The sequence below is a fragment of the Dendrobates tinctorius genome, unplaced genomic scaffold (assembly GCF_039654945.1).
Source record: "Dendrobates tinctorius isolate UK_male_01 unplaced genomic scaffold, ASM3965494v1 ptg000129l, whole genome shotgun sequence".
Taxonomy (NCBI): domain Eukaryota; kingdom Metazoa; phylum Chordata; class Amphibia; order Anura; family Dendrobatidae; genus Dendrobates; species Dendrobates tinctorius.
This window is the reverse complement of record NW_027361797.1, coordinates 22,774,870-22,794,678: the sequence shown is the minus strand read 5'-3', so window position 1 is coordinate 22,794,678 and position 19,809 is coordinate 22,774,870. Positions and strand designations below refer to the sequence as shown.

Below are 19,809 nucleotides of genomic sequence, written 5' to 3'. Positions count from 1 at the left end.
CTTTCTTTCCTCTATTTCTTTCTCTCTATAATCTTTCTCTCTCTCTCTGTTCTTTCTTTTTCTCTCTGTTCTCTTTCTTTCCCCTTTCTTTCTTTCCTCTCCTTCTGTTTTCTTTCTCCACATTTTAGAGGGTCACATCCCCATTACAGAGGGTCACATCCCCCTCACACAGGGTCACATCCACATTTTAGAGGGTCACATCCACATTTTAGAGGGTCACATTCACATTGTAGAGTCACATCCACATTTTAGATGGTCACATCATGTGACCCTCTAAAATGTGGATGTGACTCTACAATGTGGATGTGACCGTCTATAATGTTTCTGACCCTCTATATTGTGGATGTGACCCTCTATATTGTGGCTATAACCCTCTATAATGTGGATGTGACCCTCTATAACAGGGGTTGGCAATTAAATTTCCTGAGGGGCCACATGAGAGACCATGACTGTCTTGGAGGGCTGAACCAATAGGCCAAAATTAATTCCTCTCAATATTAATATTGATATTTTATAATTATTATATTACTGATAATTTTAGTAATATTAATTGTATCAGAATTGTATATTGAGCAGAATTATGAATGCCAACATCCCCCTATATATCGTTTGAACCCGAGCACAGGCCCTTCAGTATATTGTATGAGCCACCCCATCAGCCCGTTATATGCGGCATGAGCCCCACACAGCCTCCCTATATATACAGCATGAGCACCACACAGCCTCCCTATATACAGCATGAGCCCCACACAGCCTCCCTATATACAGCATGAGCCCCACACAGCCTTCTTATATACTGCATGAGACTCACACAGCCTCCATATATACAGCATGAGCCCCACACAGCCTCTCCATATACTGCATGAGCCCCACACAGCCTCCTCATATACTGCATGAGCCCCACACAGCTGTTATGGAAATATATATGTATTTCATATAGATCTCACGGCTATATGCTATATATTTATATACTCTTAAATACTCATATATACTGCACACAGATACATATTTACAGTTTTGAACCTTATAACTAGTTGGTGGAAATTGACCTGCTACCCAGTCATCTCATGATAGCATTGTCTTGTGACATTTGTCCCAGACATACAGAAGAGGAAGTTAGGCCAGATGTGCCAGCCGATATCAGAACATGCTGACACTGCAGAACAATGGGCCGTAAATTATATTGCTAGAATCAGCTTTTTGGCAAACTCTCCCATATATGTTCATGTATTTAAACTGACCAATTAGATAAGAAGTTCAGCCTTTATGTAAATAAGTAACCACTCCTTTCTGTACGAACTGATAAAAAACCAACTATATTCAATAAAGCTTGCAGAGAGTTCTTGCTGGAATGGATTGCTGCTAACCAGGTGTGGCGTCTTTCCTTCCTTGAGCGCTCAAATAAGACTCTGTCTAATTAGGACAGGCCACAGCACGCACAAGGGTATATCTACCCATATAAATTTCTACATCAAGTGGCGCCCAACGGCTGTGGACGAAAACGCACGGGGATCCTGCTGACCGGAGAGGACAAAGGTGCCGGCCAAGGTCTTGGCTCATGGGAACGGAGGTTTGCGCAACTCCATAAGTAAGGTAAGAAAATCTAGTTATCTTGCCTGAATGTTCCCTGTGCCTAGTCCGAGTCAGCAACTCTAGCCGGTCAGTGTGGTCACCACCGTATCCCAGGTAGTGTAAAAAAAAAGTCCACCCTTATCCAAACCCTGGGATAAGCTAAGTGTCTGCTGTGGTCCCATGTGTCTGAGATCCGGGTGAGAGAGTTGGTGGAGACTGTGACTTGATTTGTGGCTGCTGAGAAACCGATAGCAAGACTGAGTCTCTCTGACTAAGTCAAATCACGTCCCTGCACCACGCGGAGGTTTTGACTTAGACAGGATATCACAGGTGAATTCCTCTGAAAAAGCGGTCACGGTCCCCGCACACATACACGGAGGTGTCCGCTTCAAGGAGGTGTCACCTACGCATCCCTCGGCTGTCCCCGCACCAAGCGGAGGCTGGCAGACTGAAGAGATATCACAGACTGATCACTGGAGAGATTATCACGGTCCCCGGGTGGACACAGAGGGGTGATAATCTAGTGGGATATCACGGCGCCCGTCTCCCAGCAGACGGAGGGTGATACATCCCGGTGCTAACCAAAGCGCCACGGGTGATTGGCAGTTATCAGTTGTCAGCAGCTGTTTGACATACGTGTCACAGAAGGGCTTTCGATCTCTCTCCCCAGACGTCTATATGTGAATTCATTGCAGGTTTCAGCAAAGATTTGAAGCAGAAAAAGTTTTTCTTTTCCCTTTCATGTACACTTCCTTTTTTTTGCCTACAGGGTGTGTCCCTGATATACATATTTTTCATACTGTCACATTTTGTTCTATACTCTGCTGTTTGCATAATTTCATCTTGCATTTTTGGTAGGGGTTTTTGTTACTGCAGTGTGAGAATTTTCGGGAAAACTGGGTCTCAGACTGCTTTCTGTTTTTCATTGTTCTCAGATTTGACTGAGACACAGGCAGAAAAAAAAAAAGGGGGGGGGGGGGGGGAGTGTGTGTATCCTGCATCATTTCTGCATTAACCCTTTTATTGTTGGAAGTTGTACTGATTTTTAGATTCTTATAAAAATTTTGGAGTGTTTTCTTTCTTTTCCTCCATTTTTTCCTGAATCTACTGATTTTTTGACTTCTCTGAGTGGTGTTTTTGTAAGTTTATCAACTTTTTGATTTGTTTTCCTTTTTGAAAAAAAAACAAAAAACTTTTACTCCCTGATCATTTTTCTCTTTTTCTTTTGGGTTTTTCCATTTTTAAGTTTTATCATCAGTTTTTTGGTTTTCACTTCTCATAGATTTTCCTTTTCTTTTCTTTTTTGTTAAAAAGAGAATTTTTACCTGCTTTTGTAATTCCTGTGTTATCTTGCCAATTTTTGATTTTCCATATTGTCTAGTTTGTTTCCTCTGCCTCTGAAGATTTTTTACTAAATATCTCGGTTTTGTTTTTTTTCCTTCCTTTTTAAGCAAGTTTTACAAAAGGGTTGTGAAGTTTTTTTTTTAAGTTTTAATCACCTTTTTTGAAGTTTTTGGAATAGACACAGTAGGTGTTATTCAGAAAGTTAAGCATGTCATTTTCTACGGGCAGCTCCATATGCTGTAGCGTGGCATGATGTATTGAAAGGAAAAAGGGAAGTAGCTAGTTGAGCTCAATTGCAGTCTGCATTTCTTAAAGTGACAGAGGATTTTACAGTGCAGAAGGTGCTAATATAGTGTGAACAGGAAAGAATTGGTTTTTTTTACGTGTAGAAAAAAGTGTTTTCAGCGGCATACTAATCTGTGCCGCCTGAGAAGGACCACAGGTCTAAGAATGCCTTCTGTGACTGTGCCTTCTCTCTCCCCACTCTTCCCTCCTCCCATCACTCTCACCTCTCTCCTCCCTCTATCTCCCCTATTCTCACTCCCACCTCCCAGCTATTTCTCCTCCTATACCTCATCCTCCCTCGTCATCTCTCTCCCCTCTCTATCTTCTTCATCTCCGCCTATCTCTCCTCCTTCTCTCTCTCTATCATCTCTCCTCCCTCTCCATCACCAACGCCCACCTCTCATCCCCCTCCTCTTCCCTCCTCCTTGTCTTCACCATCTCCTCTTTTGTCTCCTCCCCACTCTCCTCCACTATCTCCCACTTCTCCTCCTATTCCAAATCTTTCCTCCACCCTTCCCTCTCTTTCTTTTCCTCACCCACCTCTCAGTTTATCGTCACCAGCTGGCCCAGTGCCAGATCCAGACAATGAGGCGTCCCTAGTTCCACAGGGAACCCTCTCTAGAGGGACAGCTATAACACCAGGAGAAGAAAGTGAATCACTCCCCACACATGACAACACAGGTGCCCTCCCGATACAACAGCTAGCAGAAGGGAGGTGTGGGCCATCAGACACTGCACCTGCTAAGTCTGAGACTGAAGATTCTATGTGCCACACGGAGCTGCAGTCTTGGGGGGGGGGGGGGAGGGAGTACCCACACGCAGAAAGACAATCACACAATGGCACAGTTCCTCCTCAGATGAAAATGAAGGAGGGACAGACATGCTGCATAGTACTAGGAGAAACTCACAGACACCAAGTAGGCAGGGGCAGATAGAGCCAGAATTCTTACACTATGTGCCCTTCACCCCTAGTCAGGTGTTCAGTATTCTAAAAAATCTGCCAGACCCAGATATGGACCCCATGCCATTTTTCCGAAGAATGCAGCAGAGCCAGCAACCTGGAGTGATCTGTGGTCCATAATGGAGATAAAAGCAGGTGAAACACTCTGGACAATCATGAAGGAACACTTCAAGCCTCCATTAGAATTAGATGTGCATTCCTGGGAATCAGGATCAAAGCTAATTGAACAGCTCAGAGAGTGGGCAAAAGCCAGACAAGCACTCAGCCTGCATAACATGAGCCAAGCCGAGACGGAGTCTGTAGATGAGTTTCATGGCAGAGTGAGGCAAGTATTCCAAATTTTAGGCTTCACTATTCATGATCAGGCACATGGACAAATGTTGGCACAGGCCTTTGTGCATGGACTAAGAGAACCAATCAAGAAACTGCTGGTAGTGGCCAGGCCTGAGTACAGGACAATAGCAGTAGATGTCCTGCTCGCAGTAGCCAGAAGAATTGAGTCTCTCCCAGGAGTGTGGAGGACAGGCCCTCCTGTGGTGGCCACTGACGTGGCAGAGCAACCACCCTGCAGAGGCAGAAGACCTGTCAGGTGTTTCAACTGTGGCAACCTTGGCCATTTCCGGAACCAGTGCACAGCACCCCGGCAACCCAGGTCATCACGCAGAGGAGTAGGCCAAGAAAGAAATACAGAAGACAATGAAGAACCCTGTCCATAGGACAGAGGCAAAACCAGGTAAGCCAGACGCCACGCCCCTGACAGGTGAGACCCCATCAGCAGACCTAATACCTCAAATCACTGGGGGCTGTCATATCTTTCCTTATGGACACTGGTGCAGTAAGAAGTGAAAATCCCCGACCCCACCAGTCTATCAGAGCACTGTGTCTTGTATGGGGATTAAAGGTCAAGACAGACGTCCCCCAGCTTGCAAGCCCCTGAGCATGTGGACACAACCAGGACACTCCATCCTGTTCCAGTTTATGGTGGAGACCTGCACACCACACCTGATGAGAGCAGACCTACTGCAGGAACTGAAGGTGACCAAAGTGTCCCATGAAGATGTGACCTTGACCTCTTCTCCACCCCAGACCCAAGAAGAATAAATCATGCCCATGCTGGTGGCCCTACAAGAGCCTCGCTCGAACAACCGGTGCAAGCCTACCCAAGGAGGTGCTGGACATAGCACACAGAAGCCTATGGCCCAAGGGAGACTTCAAGTTGCGCCAGTGTGGATGTCACTCAAGTCTGGAACCCCGGACACTCAGAAGGCCCAGCATCCGGTACTCATCACCTAGAGCCGAACTGCCTCTGACCAACTGGAGGTCTAAGTGAAATTGCTGTTCAAGAAACGGCCTAAGAACTTTGGCATGGGCCAGGAAACTCTCGACCCAGAGGGACCATACCCGCTTCGTGAAAAGGCTGCACTGCTTCCAGCTCCAGAGGATCATCTTGGACAAGATTCTGAAGGTGCTCCCTGAAGTTAATCCAGGCCCTGGACCAGAAGACAGCCACTCAGCTCCTCAAACTGGTTAACAAGATGCTGACCTGAGATCAAGCTGGGTGAAAGGAACTGCTGCTGGCTGGTAAAGACGCCCCAGCAAAAAGAACACCTGTGAGAGCAAGAAAGCTCAGCCGGACGTCACCTCTGACGAAGAGGACCCCAGCAAACGGCTTGTTTTCCTACCGGCCCTGTGCCAGAAGTTGGGAGTCACTCACAGCACTGTGAAGAGCAAGGCCAGATTGAGCCGCCTCACCCATGGGAATCATCATGCAGTCCCAGCTTTTCTCGATCAAGAGGAAGACTGTGGAAGGAAAACCAGACCGGATTGAATGGTGTATAACCTGAGGGCTGTGAGCAAAGCAACCGTGCTTGAAATCCCAGTTGTGCAGATCTGCACACTCTGCTGACAAACGTGCCAGCCACAGCAACGGGGCTCACGGCAATGGATCTGCCCGAAGCTCCCCTCAATGTTCCCCCTCACCTGGACGACCAGTTCCTGAAAACGCACAAGGGGGTGCAGAACAAATGGACAGTGATGCCCAAGAGGGCCCAGAACAGCCTTTCACAGCTCGCCAGAGCATTGCCCTCCATCCCCATCAACTGGATTGCGGAGCATGCAGAAGTCATCGACATCGCTACCTGCACAGCGCTTTCCATGTCTCCTCTACTCTGCCTGACGGAGCAGCAACGTAAGTTCTGCAAAACAGAGTCCAGTGGTGTCAAAAGCAAGTTCCTGAAGACACCGTATCGCCCAGTAGACGAAACACTTGACAGATGACCGGAAGACCGCGGAGGAGAAGATGGCTCCCTCAACAACTCCGAAGATGCAGGCCTTCCTTGGTCTAGTCTCGTACTGCAGAACTTGGATCCCTGGTGCTCCAGGCTTAATGCAGCCTCTGTACAATTGCATCAACGCATTGAAGCCTTCATCTCTTACAGGAAACTGAAAGACTTCATAGTCTCTGTGCCAGCTCTAGGCCTCCCTGACTACAAGAAGCTATCCCCACCTTTGCCGAACAGAAAAGGAAGGACAAAGATGGAGAAGGTCATGCTACTGGCCAGTCCTAAAACAGACCCCGTGGCCTGGGTCCAGTTGCAAGGGGGGGGCCCTCCTGCATGAAAACAATATACGCAGCACACGCCCTCCTGACAAGGCTGCTCTCCACCACTCTTCAATGCTCTCAGCCATTACCTCTCAGCCGTTACCTGTCTCTACTCCCACTCTCAAGGGGGGATGCGGATAAGGACCCTCAGATGAAAATCTGCAAGATACCGTAGATGGCTCCAGTTTTGCAGATGATGAAGGAAGGGTCCATACGGGATGTGCATTGACCAGCAATCAAGACATCCTATGGTCCAGAAGTTTGTCAGCCCAAGAAACGGAGCTGATGAAAGACCTGCCAGATTGCGAAGAACAAAAACTTCCAGGTACTCGCATGACATGGCACCTGACTTCGGACCCATCTGGGCTGCAAGAAACTTCATCACAGCAAGCGGATCGACCGTGAAGCACCATGGAGCCATCAGAGACCTGCTGGATGCTCTTCAACTACTAAAAGTGGTAGTAGTGTTGAAGGTCAAGGCACACGGAAAACGGAACACAGTAGAGACACGGGGCATCAACATGGCAACGTGGCAGCCAAAGAAGCAGCCAGAGGAAGACAATATGGAAAATGGGAGAGGTCGTAGAGCCGGACAGCTACTACAAGACGACTGAAGACGAGAAAACCTGACAAAATGACTTCCCGAAACCTGTACAAGAAGTAGCAGGACCAGATTCGGAAGAAGGGAAGCTGGATGCTGAAGGGCAAAAGCACTGGGCTCCAAGAAACCTGTCTACCTCAAAACGTCTACCTCAAAACAGACCCAGCCTACCTCCAAGTGTGTACCCTACGGTGGTTCAATGGGCACATGGCCCCCACACAGAATTGAAGACACAGATGAATGACCTGATTGGACTCAACTCATACCTTAACAGCAAAGATTCCCAGCAGCTGTTTGGTCTCCGACAAATTTAACATCGGACAAGCGGGAAAAGTTCCCCCACATTGTCTGGCCTGAATACTTCCCAGTAAGGAACCGGTTGGCGAAGACTACTGCAAAGAAGCTACTCTCAAAAATAGTGTGCAGATATGGGGGTTCCAGAAGCAATAGCAAGTGATCAGGGACCCACATACACAGCAAACCTGACACAAGAGACCTGATTAGCAGTAGGGTCAGACTTAGGCCTGCACACTACCCACCATCCCACACCATAGACTAGGTGGGACACTTAAGAGCAGCATGCTAAAAAATTTGCCCAAGAGACAGACAAACCCTGGCATTAGACACTCCCATACGCTCAGAAGAAGCTGTCACCGATATGAAACTTCATTTGCGTCTAAACCCAGGTTAGGGGTATTCTTCGCCTAGCAGTTGACTATGCAATATGATACTTTGTCTGCATGTGTAATTGAATTTATCAAGAATCTTGCTAATGTCCATTCTCAAGTTTTTCTCCTTCATTGCCAAGTCCAGATTCGGTGCCTGGTATGCACGTCCTGAAGTCAGGAGACTGAGTGTGGGTGGAAAAAGTCCGTAAAGAGAAGCACTCAATCCCAGATCCGATGGCCCTTCTCCAAGTGCTGACGCCACCAACCTGGAGGGAAAACCCCCACCTGGATCCACGCACCGCATTGCAGGAAAAAGCCTTCATACCAGAGGACACACCTGAGCTGGAATGATGCTGTGGATGACCTACCTGACTGAATAAATTACCAACCTGACAGAGAATACACATGCACTGACTGCATAGACTGCTAACTAAGAGACTTTGATCACATTGCACCACACGCCCTTTAGGCACAGATCTCCTGACCGCCCATTTCCAGAAAGTCTGTACAGAGGAGGATGTATGCACTAGGCATATGTCAGTCCACTGGCAGCATAAAAGAGTTGCAGCGCTTTGGGCCAGGAGCAGGATTTTAGGGCAAGTGATATCTAAGGGGGGATTGTTATGGAAATATACAGTATATGTATTTCATATAGATCTCACTTGCCGGCTATATACTTATATACTCATATATACTGCACACAGATACATATTTACAGTTTTGAACCTTATAACTAGTTGGTGGAAATTGACCTGCTACCCAGTCATCTCATGATAGCATTGTCTTGTGACATTTGTCCCAAACATACAGAAGAGGAAGTTAGGCCAGATGTGCCAGCCGATATCAGAACATGCTGACACTGCAGAACAATGGGCCGTAAATTATATTGCTAGAATCAGCTTTTCGGTAAACTCTCCCATATATGTTCATGTATTTAAACTGACCAATTAGATAAGAAGTTCAGCCTTTATGTTAATGAGTAACCACTCCTTTCTGTACGAACTGATAAAAAACCAAGTATATTCAATAAAGCTTGCAGAGAGTTCTTGCTGGAATGGATTGCTGCTAACCAGGTGTGGCGTCTTTTATTTGAGCGCTCAAGGAAGGAGACTGTCTAATTAGGACAGGCCACAGCACGCACAAGGGTATATCTACCCATATAAATTTCTACATCACAGCCTTCCTATATACACTGCATGAGCCCCACACAGCCTCCTTATATACACTGCATGAGCCCCACGCAGCCTCCCCATATACACTGCATGAGCCCCACGCAGCCTCCCCATATACACTGCATGAGCCCCACGCAGCCTCCCCATATACACTGCATGAGCCCCACGCAGCCTCCCCATATACACTGCATGAGCCCCACACATTCTCCCCATATACTGCATGAGCCCCACACAGCCTCCCTATATACTGCATGAGCCCCACACAGCCTCCCTATATACTGCATGAGCCCCACACAGCCTACCCCATATGCGGCATGAGCCCCACACAGCCTACCCCATATGCGGCATGAGCCCCACACAGCCTACCCCATATGCGGCATGAGCCCCACACAGCCTCCCCATATGCGGCATGAGCCCCACACAGCCTCCCCATATGCGGCATGAGCCCCACACAGCCTCCCCATATGCGGCATGAGCCCCACACAGACTCCCGATATACTTCATGAGCCCCACACAGCCTCCCTATATACAGCATGAGCCCCACACAGCCTCCCTATATACAGCATGAGCCCCACACAGCCTTCTTATATACTGCATGAGACTCACACAGCCTCCATATATACAGCATGAGCCCCACACAGCCTCTCCATATACTGCATGAGCCCCACACAGCCTCCCCATATACAGCATTAGCCCCACACAGCCTCACTATATACACCATGTGCAGCAGCACCATATCACCCGCTCATGTCACCCCAGGTGTGCAGCACCATGTCGTCACCCACCCCAGGTGTGCAGCACCATGTCGTCACCCTCCCCAGATGTGCAGCACCATGTCGTCACCCCCATAGCCTCTTCATGCCCACCCAAATGGCCGATACACATAAGGAAAAAAACCACCACATACACACCTCGTCCCGTTCCCTGTCACTGTGCTTCTCTCCTTCCTCCGGTGCGCGGATACATGTCACTCGAGCACCCGCGATACTCGGTGCATACCAGAGCACCCTAGACAAACTGGAGTAACGAGCACTTGGGCTCATAACTAGTAATGACCTCTTTGCTTATGATACATATCTATAAGTATATTGTTTTCTGTTGCTTACATGGCAGCTTTGCTGTGTAGACTTGGGCAGAATCATTAGAAAAGGTCAGTGTATTTCATTACAGCACCATATTGCTGGAGGCCTAATTAAGGTGGGATAGAAACATTGCACATATAGATAAGGTTATGAACATTATGTTGTGTTCTTGCCATTCCTTGTTCCCTTGTGGAAGGGGCTATGGTCCATTACGTCCTACTAGCATTTTCATGACAATTACCGTAAACTCATTCATTGCAGCAGCCGTAAAGCACACATTGTCTATATAGCCAGTACAGCAGGCTATGTATGAAGAAAGTGAACATCTATTTTTGCTTTTTTTTTTAAAAAAAAAAAATATTGGAGAAGTATTGACAAATTTATTTAATAAAACTAAAATGAAAAAAAAAATATTTTTCTCATTTTCAATGGTATGCCTCATTAGCTGCTATATTCGCACAAAGGGTATGGAACTACAAATACGGTAAATAAATGTGTATCATAACTATTAAATTCCAAAGCTTTTAATATAGAGATCTGCTCATGGCACCTCAGGTAATGGCTACTATACATCTAGATAGAGAAAGGTTATTAAAACGGAATTATGGCACAATCCCCCCCCCCCAGTAAAAGTGAATCCTTAAAGGGCATCTGTCAAGAGGTATTTGCCACCTAATCCGAGAACAGCATTACATAGAGACAAAAACCCTGATTCCAGCGATGTGTCACTTACTAAGCTGCTTGCTGCATTTTTTTTTATTAAACCACTACTTTATAATCAGCAGATTATCACTAGAGGACCAATATACTTGGCTGCCATGTAGTCCTCCATATTCATGAGCTCTGTATAACCCCGCCTTCAACACTGGTTAGCTGCTTTCTGTGTTCACTGTGCATAGGCAGAAAGCTGCCAATCAGTGGTGGGGGCGGGGCTGTACAGAAAGAACTGGAGATCTGCAGCAGATAAAACAGTGATGTTAAGCAAACGGCAGCAAGCAGCCTAGCACGTGATACATCGCTGGAATCATGGTCTCTGTCTCTAGATCTTGGGGTAACATAAACCTTGCAACAGATTTTCTTTACAGATTTTATCCCACAAACATTCATCATCTGTGTAAAGGATGCCTGAGGAATGTAAGATCGTCCAAGCACCAAGACTCTTACCGACCCGGAGATCAAGGGCTCTGTGTCTACTGTCTGAATGGAGCTGTAGCATGCATTAACTTTTATGGGAGTGACCGTGCTCAAGTGTAACCACAACTCTCATGGACAGTAATTGGTGCGGTAGCTGTCATGCGTAATATCGCTACATGCTCACAGGCCTTTTTTTAAAGAAATGTAGAAAGAAACTAGTATATATATAAAGATTAAACAGATATTTTTATATCAGATAACTAAGTAATTTTAAAGAAGACGGCATCTTCAGATGACTTAAAGGGGTTGTCTCAAGTTGTTAACAGCAGCACACTGCTCCTTTGCCTCTTGGCTTCCATCTTCCTGGGGGTCAGTGCGCTCCTGATTGACTGACAGCTCAGACCGGCGGTATGCCTGTGGCACTAGCCCACACTGTGCACGCTCCATTGTTGCAAGGAGATACAGGTTTACCTCTTCAGCATTGGAGGACATTGAAGCTGGCCGCATCCAGTACAGCGCTTACAAGCTCTATTGGAAAATGCTTTGCGCGCCTTGCCTAGAAGACGGGCCACCGCTGGTAGACTGCAGCTGTGGCCAGCAATCTGGCCAATGGCAATGTAAAGTAAATAGAAAATAAATACCTTTGTGAAAATGAATTTGGAATAACAAGTAAATTGCAAAGTTGCTTGTTTTTTTCCGAACACTTTGCATTTTTTACCCGTTTAAGATGAGACAACCCCTTTAATCACGCACACAATTTTCATTAGAAATGCTCTACGTTATCAATGGATATGCTTCATGGAATGGGCTGAAGATGCTCTAGAGGTTACGAGACTCACTGAGGCAGGTGCAGTTGGAGAGCCTAAACCCAGTGTCCTCCGTGACTGTCTGCCTCCGATAGACTAAAGACTCGCCGTCTTCCTTTCCTGCCAGATCTTACTAGAGGGAAACACAGTGACAGGTCATAAGAGGATTTAACACATAGGAGAGTACACAAAGGAGGGAACACAGAGGTAAGAAGACACATTGAAACAGCAGCCATCACAGAGACAATGAAGTAAGTACATGCTAGATACCAAGACAGAGCGCAAAACAGAGGTTAATTCTGTTAATAAGGCTTATAGTCCTTACCTTTTTAGCACTGATGCCCATCTTACCACCTATCTGGCTATATATAGTCTCCCTACGGATCACCCCTCTCACTGATTGCTAATGACACAACCGACACAATGTTGGACATCAAAACTAGAACAGGGAGAAAGTGGACGAGTTGGCCAACTTCCATAAAGCAGTAAATTATCGATAATGTGATTTTCCCTTAATTCAATAGTGAGAGTTTCTCCTGAAGATAGCTTATCAACATCAGATCAGTGGGGATCCAACAGAAACAATCATTTTCTGCCTGATAATGCAGACTAGTCCCATTCCCTTGCATGGGACTGAGCAATACAAAGCTACAGGACCAGGCACAGCCACTATATGGCTCTGCGTCTGATACATTATGAAGGAGACATGCTGTTTGACGGATAGCTATGTCTCTTTCAATCAAACAATCGGTGTAGATGCTGGTCTCCAATGATCTGAAATTGATGGCATATTCTAAAGAAGGTCTATCAGTATCAAACTCTTTGAGAGCCTCAATGGATTCTGAATTCACACGTCCTGGACTGCTCCGTCTTCCTGAATACAATTGGTTCAGTGCAAAGAACTCCATCAACGATCAAAATGGTGCCCATAAATCAGGACTCCGCTTTTGCTTAGACATCAGCAACATATATTAGGGAATGTGAAGGGGGAAATATGTGTGTCGCAAACATTACCGGCAGAACAAAAAAACAAACAAGCAAACTGAACGTTCCATCCTCAGAGGATGAGGTCTTCACACCACCAAGAAAAAACCAAGGAGAAAAGGGATAGTTAATGATGATGAATAATAGAGGAGGAAAGAGCTCCCTAATTATCATTTCATTTTCAGAAAAATGGTAAACCCCTTTAAAAAAAAAAAATAAATAACTGATGCATCGCCAATCTAAAAGATAATATGCTCTCCACCTGTAGCTGCCACTAGAGGGAGCTCACTAAATACGATTTACACATTGAACTCTGTAACAGCACAGTATGCAGTAAGCTCCCGCTAGCTCAATCTAGTGGTAGCTGCAGGCCGACTGCATATTTTCTTTTCAGTTTACTTCTACACTGGGGATTTGGAGAGCTGAATCAGAAAATCTCCTTTCCAACCACAATGAAATACAATAACGAATTAACGAGAGCATACTTTTTAAGCTAAAAACAGGACGATCACTAAAGGTGATTATTCCGTTCAAGTGCTGGGAAATGGAAGTTGTAATAAAGAGAGATGTAGATTGCAATCACCATTGTAAAATGTATAGGAATAAATGTATGGCAGTACATAATCATCCAGACCTTTTCCTTTCCCTAGAAGGCAAGAGTATAAGGATGTAAAGATAAACTATCGCTTAATGGTAGAATCTGTGACCCAACGTTCGGCATCTACAAAAAGTTCAGCGGGATAAAGTGTTATTATTCTTGGAGCAGAGCGCTCGCTGCTGAGTGTAAGGAAGGAAGCATGTCTGTTGATTTTAGCTGAATACGATTTTATCTTTAGTAGTTGAAATGGGGTTGGCAGTCGGAGAAAGCATTGAAACAGCTGGGTATCCATAACAAAGTCAACGACTGGCAGTGCCAGATACAAAGTCTACTCATTCCCATTGATCTTTGCCATATTGGAACTTGCAACCTCATTTTCCAGCCACACAAATACATGGAACGAAAGTCTGTGGGAAAGAACAAGTCTTACAATGAATATGTGTTCCAACTTAGGGAAAGCACCCAAGGAGAAAAGTCAAAGGTGATCTGGAGGAACAACATAGTAAGAACACAGTGTAACCTGTGGTCTGACACTGGTGTCATGTTCTATTCCTACAGGTGCCCATTGCCCTTGGCGAACAGAAAAGCAAAGTCCGTTTTTCTATTCTGCCTTGTAAAACCAAAATTTGATGTGCACCATTGTATATGAATGTGATATAATTAGTGATGAGCCAATGTGTTCTGATATCGTGTTATCCGAGTACCTTGGGTGTGCTTTAATAATGTTTGAGTCCCCGTGGCTGCATAATTTGTGGATCTTAAACAGCTTGAACACATGCGGGGATTGCCTGACAAACAGGTTGCCTGGTCGTTTCAGTGCAAAGTGGGTTTGCACTGAAACCCGCCTGAAAAAGCACCATGAAAAATGCTCGAAAGAATGAATATATTTATGTGTATGTAAAAACGACTTGCAGTTCACATGTTTAGTCTCTTGAGCATTTTTTAACCAATTTACCGTAGTTTTCCAAAAATGCCAAGCGGTTAAAAGGGACTTGCCCATTCTTCAGGTGGCTTACTCTCTGAAGACGCTCTGTACTTTATAATACAAATCAATGGGAAGGCTAAAAAGATGCCAGAGTGTTTTTTGGAGCGTTTTGCCAGCGGTTTTTGGTTGAAAAACACTAGCGGTTTCTTCATTAGCGTTAAATAAAAATATATATATGTCCACATAATTCCTGTAGAAAACCCCCAGAAAATGGTGTAAAAACACCCCAAACAATTGCAGGCATTTAAAAACACTGAGAAAGAGCTCAGATAACCAAAAAGAAAGTGCTTAAAAAAGAAGCTTCAGGAAAAGAAAAAAGCTGGTGTTTTCTGAAGCATCTTCCTCTTGAAAAACTAGGTGAATTTGCCCGCCTGAAAAAGATATTGTGTGCACATACCCCAAGGGTGTGTTCTTATGGTGTCAAACATCAATTTTGCTACGGTGCTGCAGCAATACCATCCTGTGTGTATGTTCCTTTCTGGGATCTTGAGGACCCAGCTCTGGTAGCACAGGTCCAGGTGTTACAGGGACATGTAAAAGTGTGGACATCCCTGGTCAAATTTACTTTTATTGTGAATAGTTAAGGAAGTTGAAGATGAAATGATCTCTAAAATGAATAAAGTTAGAGATGACACATTTCCTTTGCATTTTAGGCAAAAAAAATTTTCATCTTTTACATTTTAAAAACTACAAAAAGGAAAATGGGCTGATGGAAAAGTTAGCGGAACCCTGCATGGTTAGTACCCAGTAGCACCCTCTTTTGAAAGTATCACAGCTTGTAAACGCTTTTTGTAGCCCAATAAGAGTTTTTCAATTCTTGTTTGAGGGATTTTCATCCATTCTTTCTTGGAAAATTCTTCCAGTTCTGTGAGATTTCTGGGCCATCTTGCATGCACTGATATTTTGAGGACTAGCCACAGATTTTCAATAATGTTCAGATCAGGGAACTGTGAGGGCCCATTGTAAAACCTTCAGCTAGCACCATTCTGAGGTAGTCTATAGTGGATTTTGACGTGTGTGTAGGATCATTAGGGTATGGTTCCACGGTCAGGATTGGCTCAGTATTTGCTCAGGATGTGATGCGGGTAAAATCTGCAACAAATCTGCATCAGAGGTCACTGGCAGGTCACCTGCGTTTTTGATGCTTTTTTTTTTCATGTGGATTGTATGCTTTTTTTGTAAGCTAAATAAAGATATATTAAGAAAAAAAAAAGAATTGTGATGTAATTTCCTTGTCCAACCTCTACATACTCCATTGAAGAATGTTTACAGACACAGATAGATATGGAATAGATAGACGGCACTCGGAACCGAAGTGTGCAGCTGCATGTATTTCTATGCAGCTGAACGCTCCGGTCCCGAGTGCAGTGTCGGGTACTGAGGTGCGAGACTCATGCGAGTTTCTCAAATGTCTGACCTTGGCCTAATATGCAATGTCCTCTCTTTTTTTTAATAAATAATTAAAAAAAAAATGGCATGGGGTCCCCCCTTCATTTGCTAGCCAGCCAGATGAAGCAGGCTACTGGGGCTGGTATTTCAGGCAGGTAAGGATCCAGTCTCCATGAACCTTACTAGCCTGAGAATACCAGGCAGCAGCAGTCTGCTTATCTTGTCTGGTTACCAAAATTAGGGGATCTCCTCGAAAAAAAAATGGTGTGGGGTCCGCCTTCATTTGCTAGACAGCCAGATGAAGCAGACTGCTGCAGCCTGGTATTCTCAGCCTGGCAAGGCCCATGGATTTTGGCCTTCACCAGCCTAAAAACACCAATGCGCCAATTGTGGCACTTTACCCGGCTCTTCCCACTGCTTTGTTGTGGTGGCATATGGGTTAATGAGGGGTTAAAGTCATCTTGCTAGTGTAAGGTGACATTAAGCCCAGTTAGTAATGGAGAGGTGTCAATAAGACATCTATCCAAAACTAATCCTGTAGTATGAAAGGGTTAAAAACACACGCACATGCAGAATAAAGTATTTTAATAAAATGAAAGACCACACTGTTTTAATATCTTTATTGTTCTGCTAATTCCCTGACTCCCTCGATCTCCTGGAATAAAGTAATAAAACAAACACAAATACCCCCTGTTCCGACATAGTCCAAAAATAACGAGGATCCCACGACGAGTTCTGCTCTGCTACATCTGGAGGCATGACATCCAGAGATAGCAGAGCTTGTAGATGACCACCGGAGATCTCCGGTGGTCACCTACACTGTAGTTCTCACTGTCAGCTGACCGTGAGAACTAGCCTAGTGACCGGAGATAACCCACGGTCACGTGCATGGCAGTTCTCGCGGTAACACTGCAGTTCTCGTGGTAAGCTAAGTTATCGCAAGAACTGCAGTGGACGGGGACTTCCGGCGGTGGGATGAGGGAAGACCTTATTTAAATTAGTACACATGCGCAGTAAGCTGTGGAGCATCGCCGCATTGTAAACAGACATGCTGCGTTCTGGAAAGATGCGCCGCATGTCCGTTCACTCGGGTCTGCCGCCTGCGTCTTTTAACGCATAGTGGAGACTGGATTTCATGAAATCCCTTCCAATATGCTGTAACATCTGGACACTGCGGCTGTACGAAGCGTCAAACACACAGCGTTTCCTGACCGTGGAAACATACCCTTAGAAGTCATCCTCTTTTCAACTTCAGCTTTTTTACAGATGGTGTTATGTTTGCATCAAGAATTTGTTGAAATTTCATTGAATCCATTCTTTAATTTACCTGTGGAATGTTCCCCGTGCCATTGGCTGTAATACAACCTCAAAGCTTGATTGATCCACCACCATGCTTAATGGTTGATGCTCTTTTCCCGAAATTCTGTGCCCTTTTTTCTCCACACATACCTCTGATCATTGTGACCAAAGAGTTCTATTTTAACCTCATCTGACCACAGAATTTGTTTCCAAAATGCATCAGGCTTTTTTAGATGTTCTTTTGTATACTTCTGACTCTGAATTTTATGGGCAGGACGCAAGAGAAATTTTGTTTTGAAGACTCTTCCGTGAAGGCCATATTTGTGCAGGTGTCTCTGAACAGTAGAACAATGTACCACAACTCCAGAGTCTGCTTTCTGAAGATCTTTTTCAGTAAGGTGGGGGTACCGATTCGCCTCTCTGGCAATTCTACAAGCAGTTCTTCTCACTGAAATTTTGGTCTTCCAAACCTTACCTTGACCTCCACTGCTCTTGTCTACTGCCATTTCTTAATTACATTTCAAACTGAGGAAAGGGCAACACTTTGCTATTTTCTTGTAGCCTTCTCCTGCTTTGTGGGCCTCCACCATTTTCATTTTCAGAGTGTTAGGCAGCTGCTTATTATTATATATTTATATAGCACCATTGATTCCATGGTGCTGTATATGAGAAGGGGTTACATACAAATTACAGATATCACTTACAGTAAACAAACTAACAATAACAGACTGATACAGAGGGGAGAGAGGACCCTGCCCTTTCGGGCTTACATGCTACAGGATGGTGGGGAGGGAGACAGTAGGTTGGTGGGTTGCAGCAATTCCAGTGTTGGTTGAGGTGATATCACCGGTAGTGGTAAGAGAGAAGGAGGCAGCGGGGTCATTGCAGGCTGTAGGCTTTCTTGAAGAGGTGGGTTTTCAGGTTCTGTCTGAAGGATCCAAATGTAGTTGATAGTCGGACTTGTTGGAGGAAAGAATTCCAGAGAATAGGGGCTATTTTCGGGAGAAGTCTTGGAGGCGGTTGGGTGAGGAGCGAATAAGTGTGGAGGAGGTCTTGGGAGGACCGGAGATTACGTGAGGGAAGGTATCGGGAGAATAGTTCAGAGACATATGGGGGAGACAGGTTATAGATGGCCTTGTAGGTCAGTATTAGTAATTTGAACTGGATACGCTGAGGGAATGGGAGCCAGTGAAGAGATCTGCAGAGGGAAGAAGCGGAGGAGTAGCGAGGAGAGAGATGAATTAGTCGGGCGGCAGAGTTAAGGATGGACTGGAGAGGTGCAAGGGTGTTAGCAGGGAGACCACAGAAAAGGATGTTGCAGTAGTCGAGGCGGGAGATGATGAGGGCATGCACAAGCATTTTAGTAGATTGAGTGTTGAGGAAAGGACGAATTCTGGAAATATTTTTGAGCTGGAGGCGACAGGAGGTAGAAAGAGGTTGGATGTGCGGTTTGAAGGACAGGGCAGAGTCAAAGGTTACTCCGAGGCAGCGGACTTCCGGTACTGGGGAAAGTGTGACGTCATTAATTGTTATAGCTAGGTCGGGTAAGGAAGATCTGTGAGATGGAGGAAAGATGATGAGTTCAGATTTTTCCACATTGAGCTTGAGGAAGCGAGAGGAGAAGAAGGAGGATATGTCTGATAGACACTCTGGGATTCTGGACAGCAGAGAGGTGATGTCTGGGCCAGAGAGGTAGATCTGAGTGTCATCAGCATAAAGGTGGTAGTTGAATCCGTGGGACTTTATGAGTTGCCCCAGACCAAGTGTATAGATTGAGAAGACTAGGGGTCCTAAAACAGAGCCTTGGGGGACTCCAACAGAGAGAGGGTGGGATGAAGAGGTGGTGTGGGAGACGCTGAATGTGAGGTTGGAAAGGTATGAAGAGATCCAAAGAAGAACCCATGGCTGCTAATTTTTGGCAAAAGGTTAGAGGAGGCTGAGTTTTTATAAAGCTGTGAAATTTGCATCACCTGGCTTTTTCTTACAATGATATTGAACAAGCCATAACCCTAACAGGCTAATTAAAGTCTGAAGCCTTCGTCAAAGTTATCTGAGCATACAAATCTTCATATATATATATATATATATATATATATATATATATATATATATATATATATATACACACACATTAGAGATGTTTTTACGATATGACTTGAGTAGAGGATACCGCAATAATGTTTTTCAAGACTACTCTTTCCATTGCTGTTTTTTTTGTGGGTATATTAACAAACTATACCAAAAAAACACTAAGGTGAAAAATCATCCCTGATATTTGTCTTGTGTTACAAGTAAAGTTGGTGCGAATCAATTCTCAGGACAAGGTT

General features: G+C 45.0%; 1 protein-coding gene across 3 annotated transcripts in view; it reads right to left on the bottom strand.

Annotated features, from left to right (window-relative positions):
• Positions 1 to 19,809, bottom strand: part of CLEC16A (C-type lectin domain containing 16A) — a 411,773-nt gene that overhangs the window by 26,581 nt on the left and 365,383 nt on the right. The window contains exon 23 of one of the 3 annotated variants that reach the window (XM_073542856.1): positions 12,261 to 12,356. The exons of 1 other annotated variant lie outside the window; for it this stretch is intronic. In XM_073542856.1, coding sequence (XP_073398957.1) covers positions 12,261 to 12,356 — 96 coding nt within the window. Of the gene's footprint in view, positions 1 to 12,260; positions 12,361 to 19,809 lie in introns of all 3 variants that reach the window. One more of the 3 variants, XM_073542854.1, reaches the window with a different exon arrangement.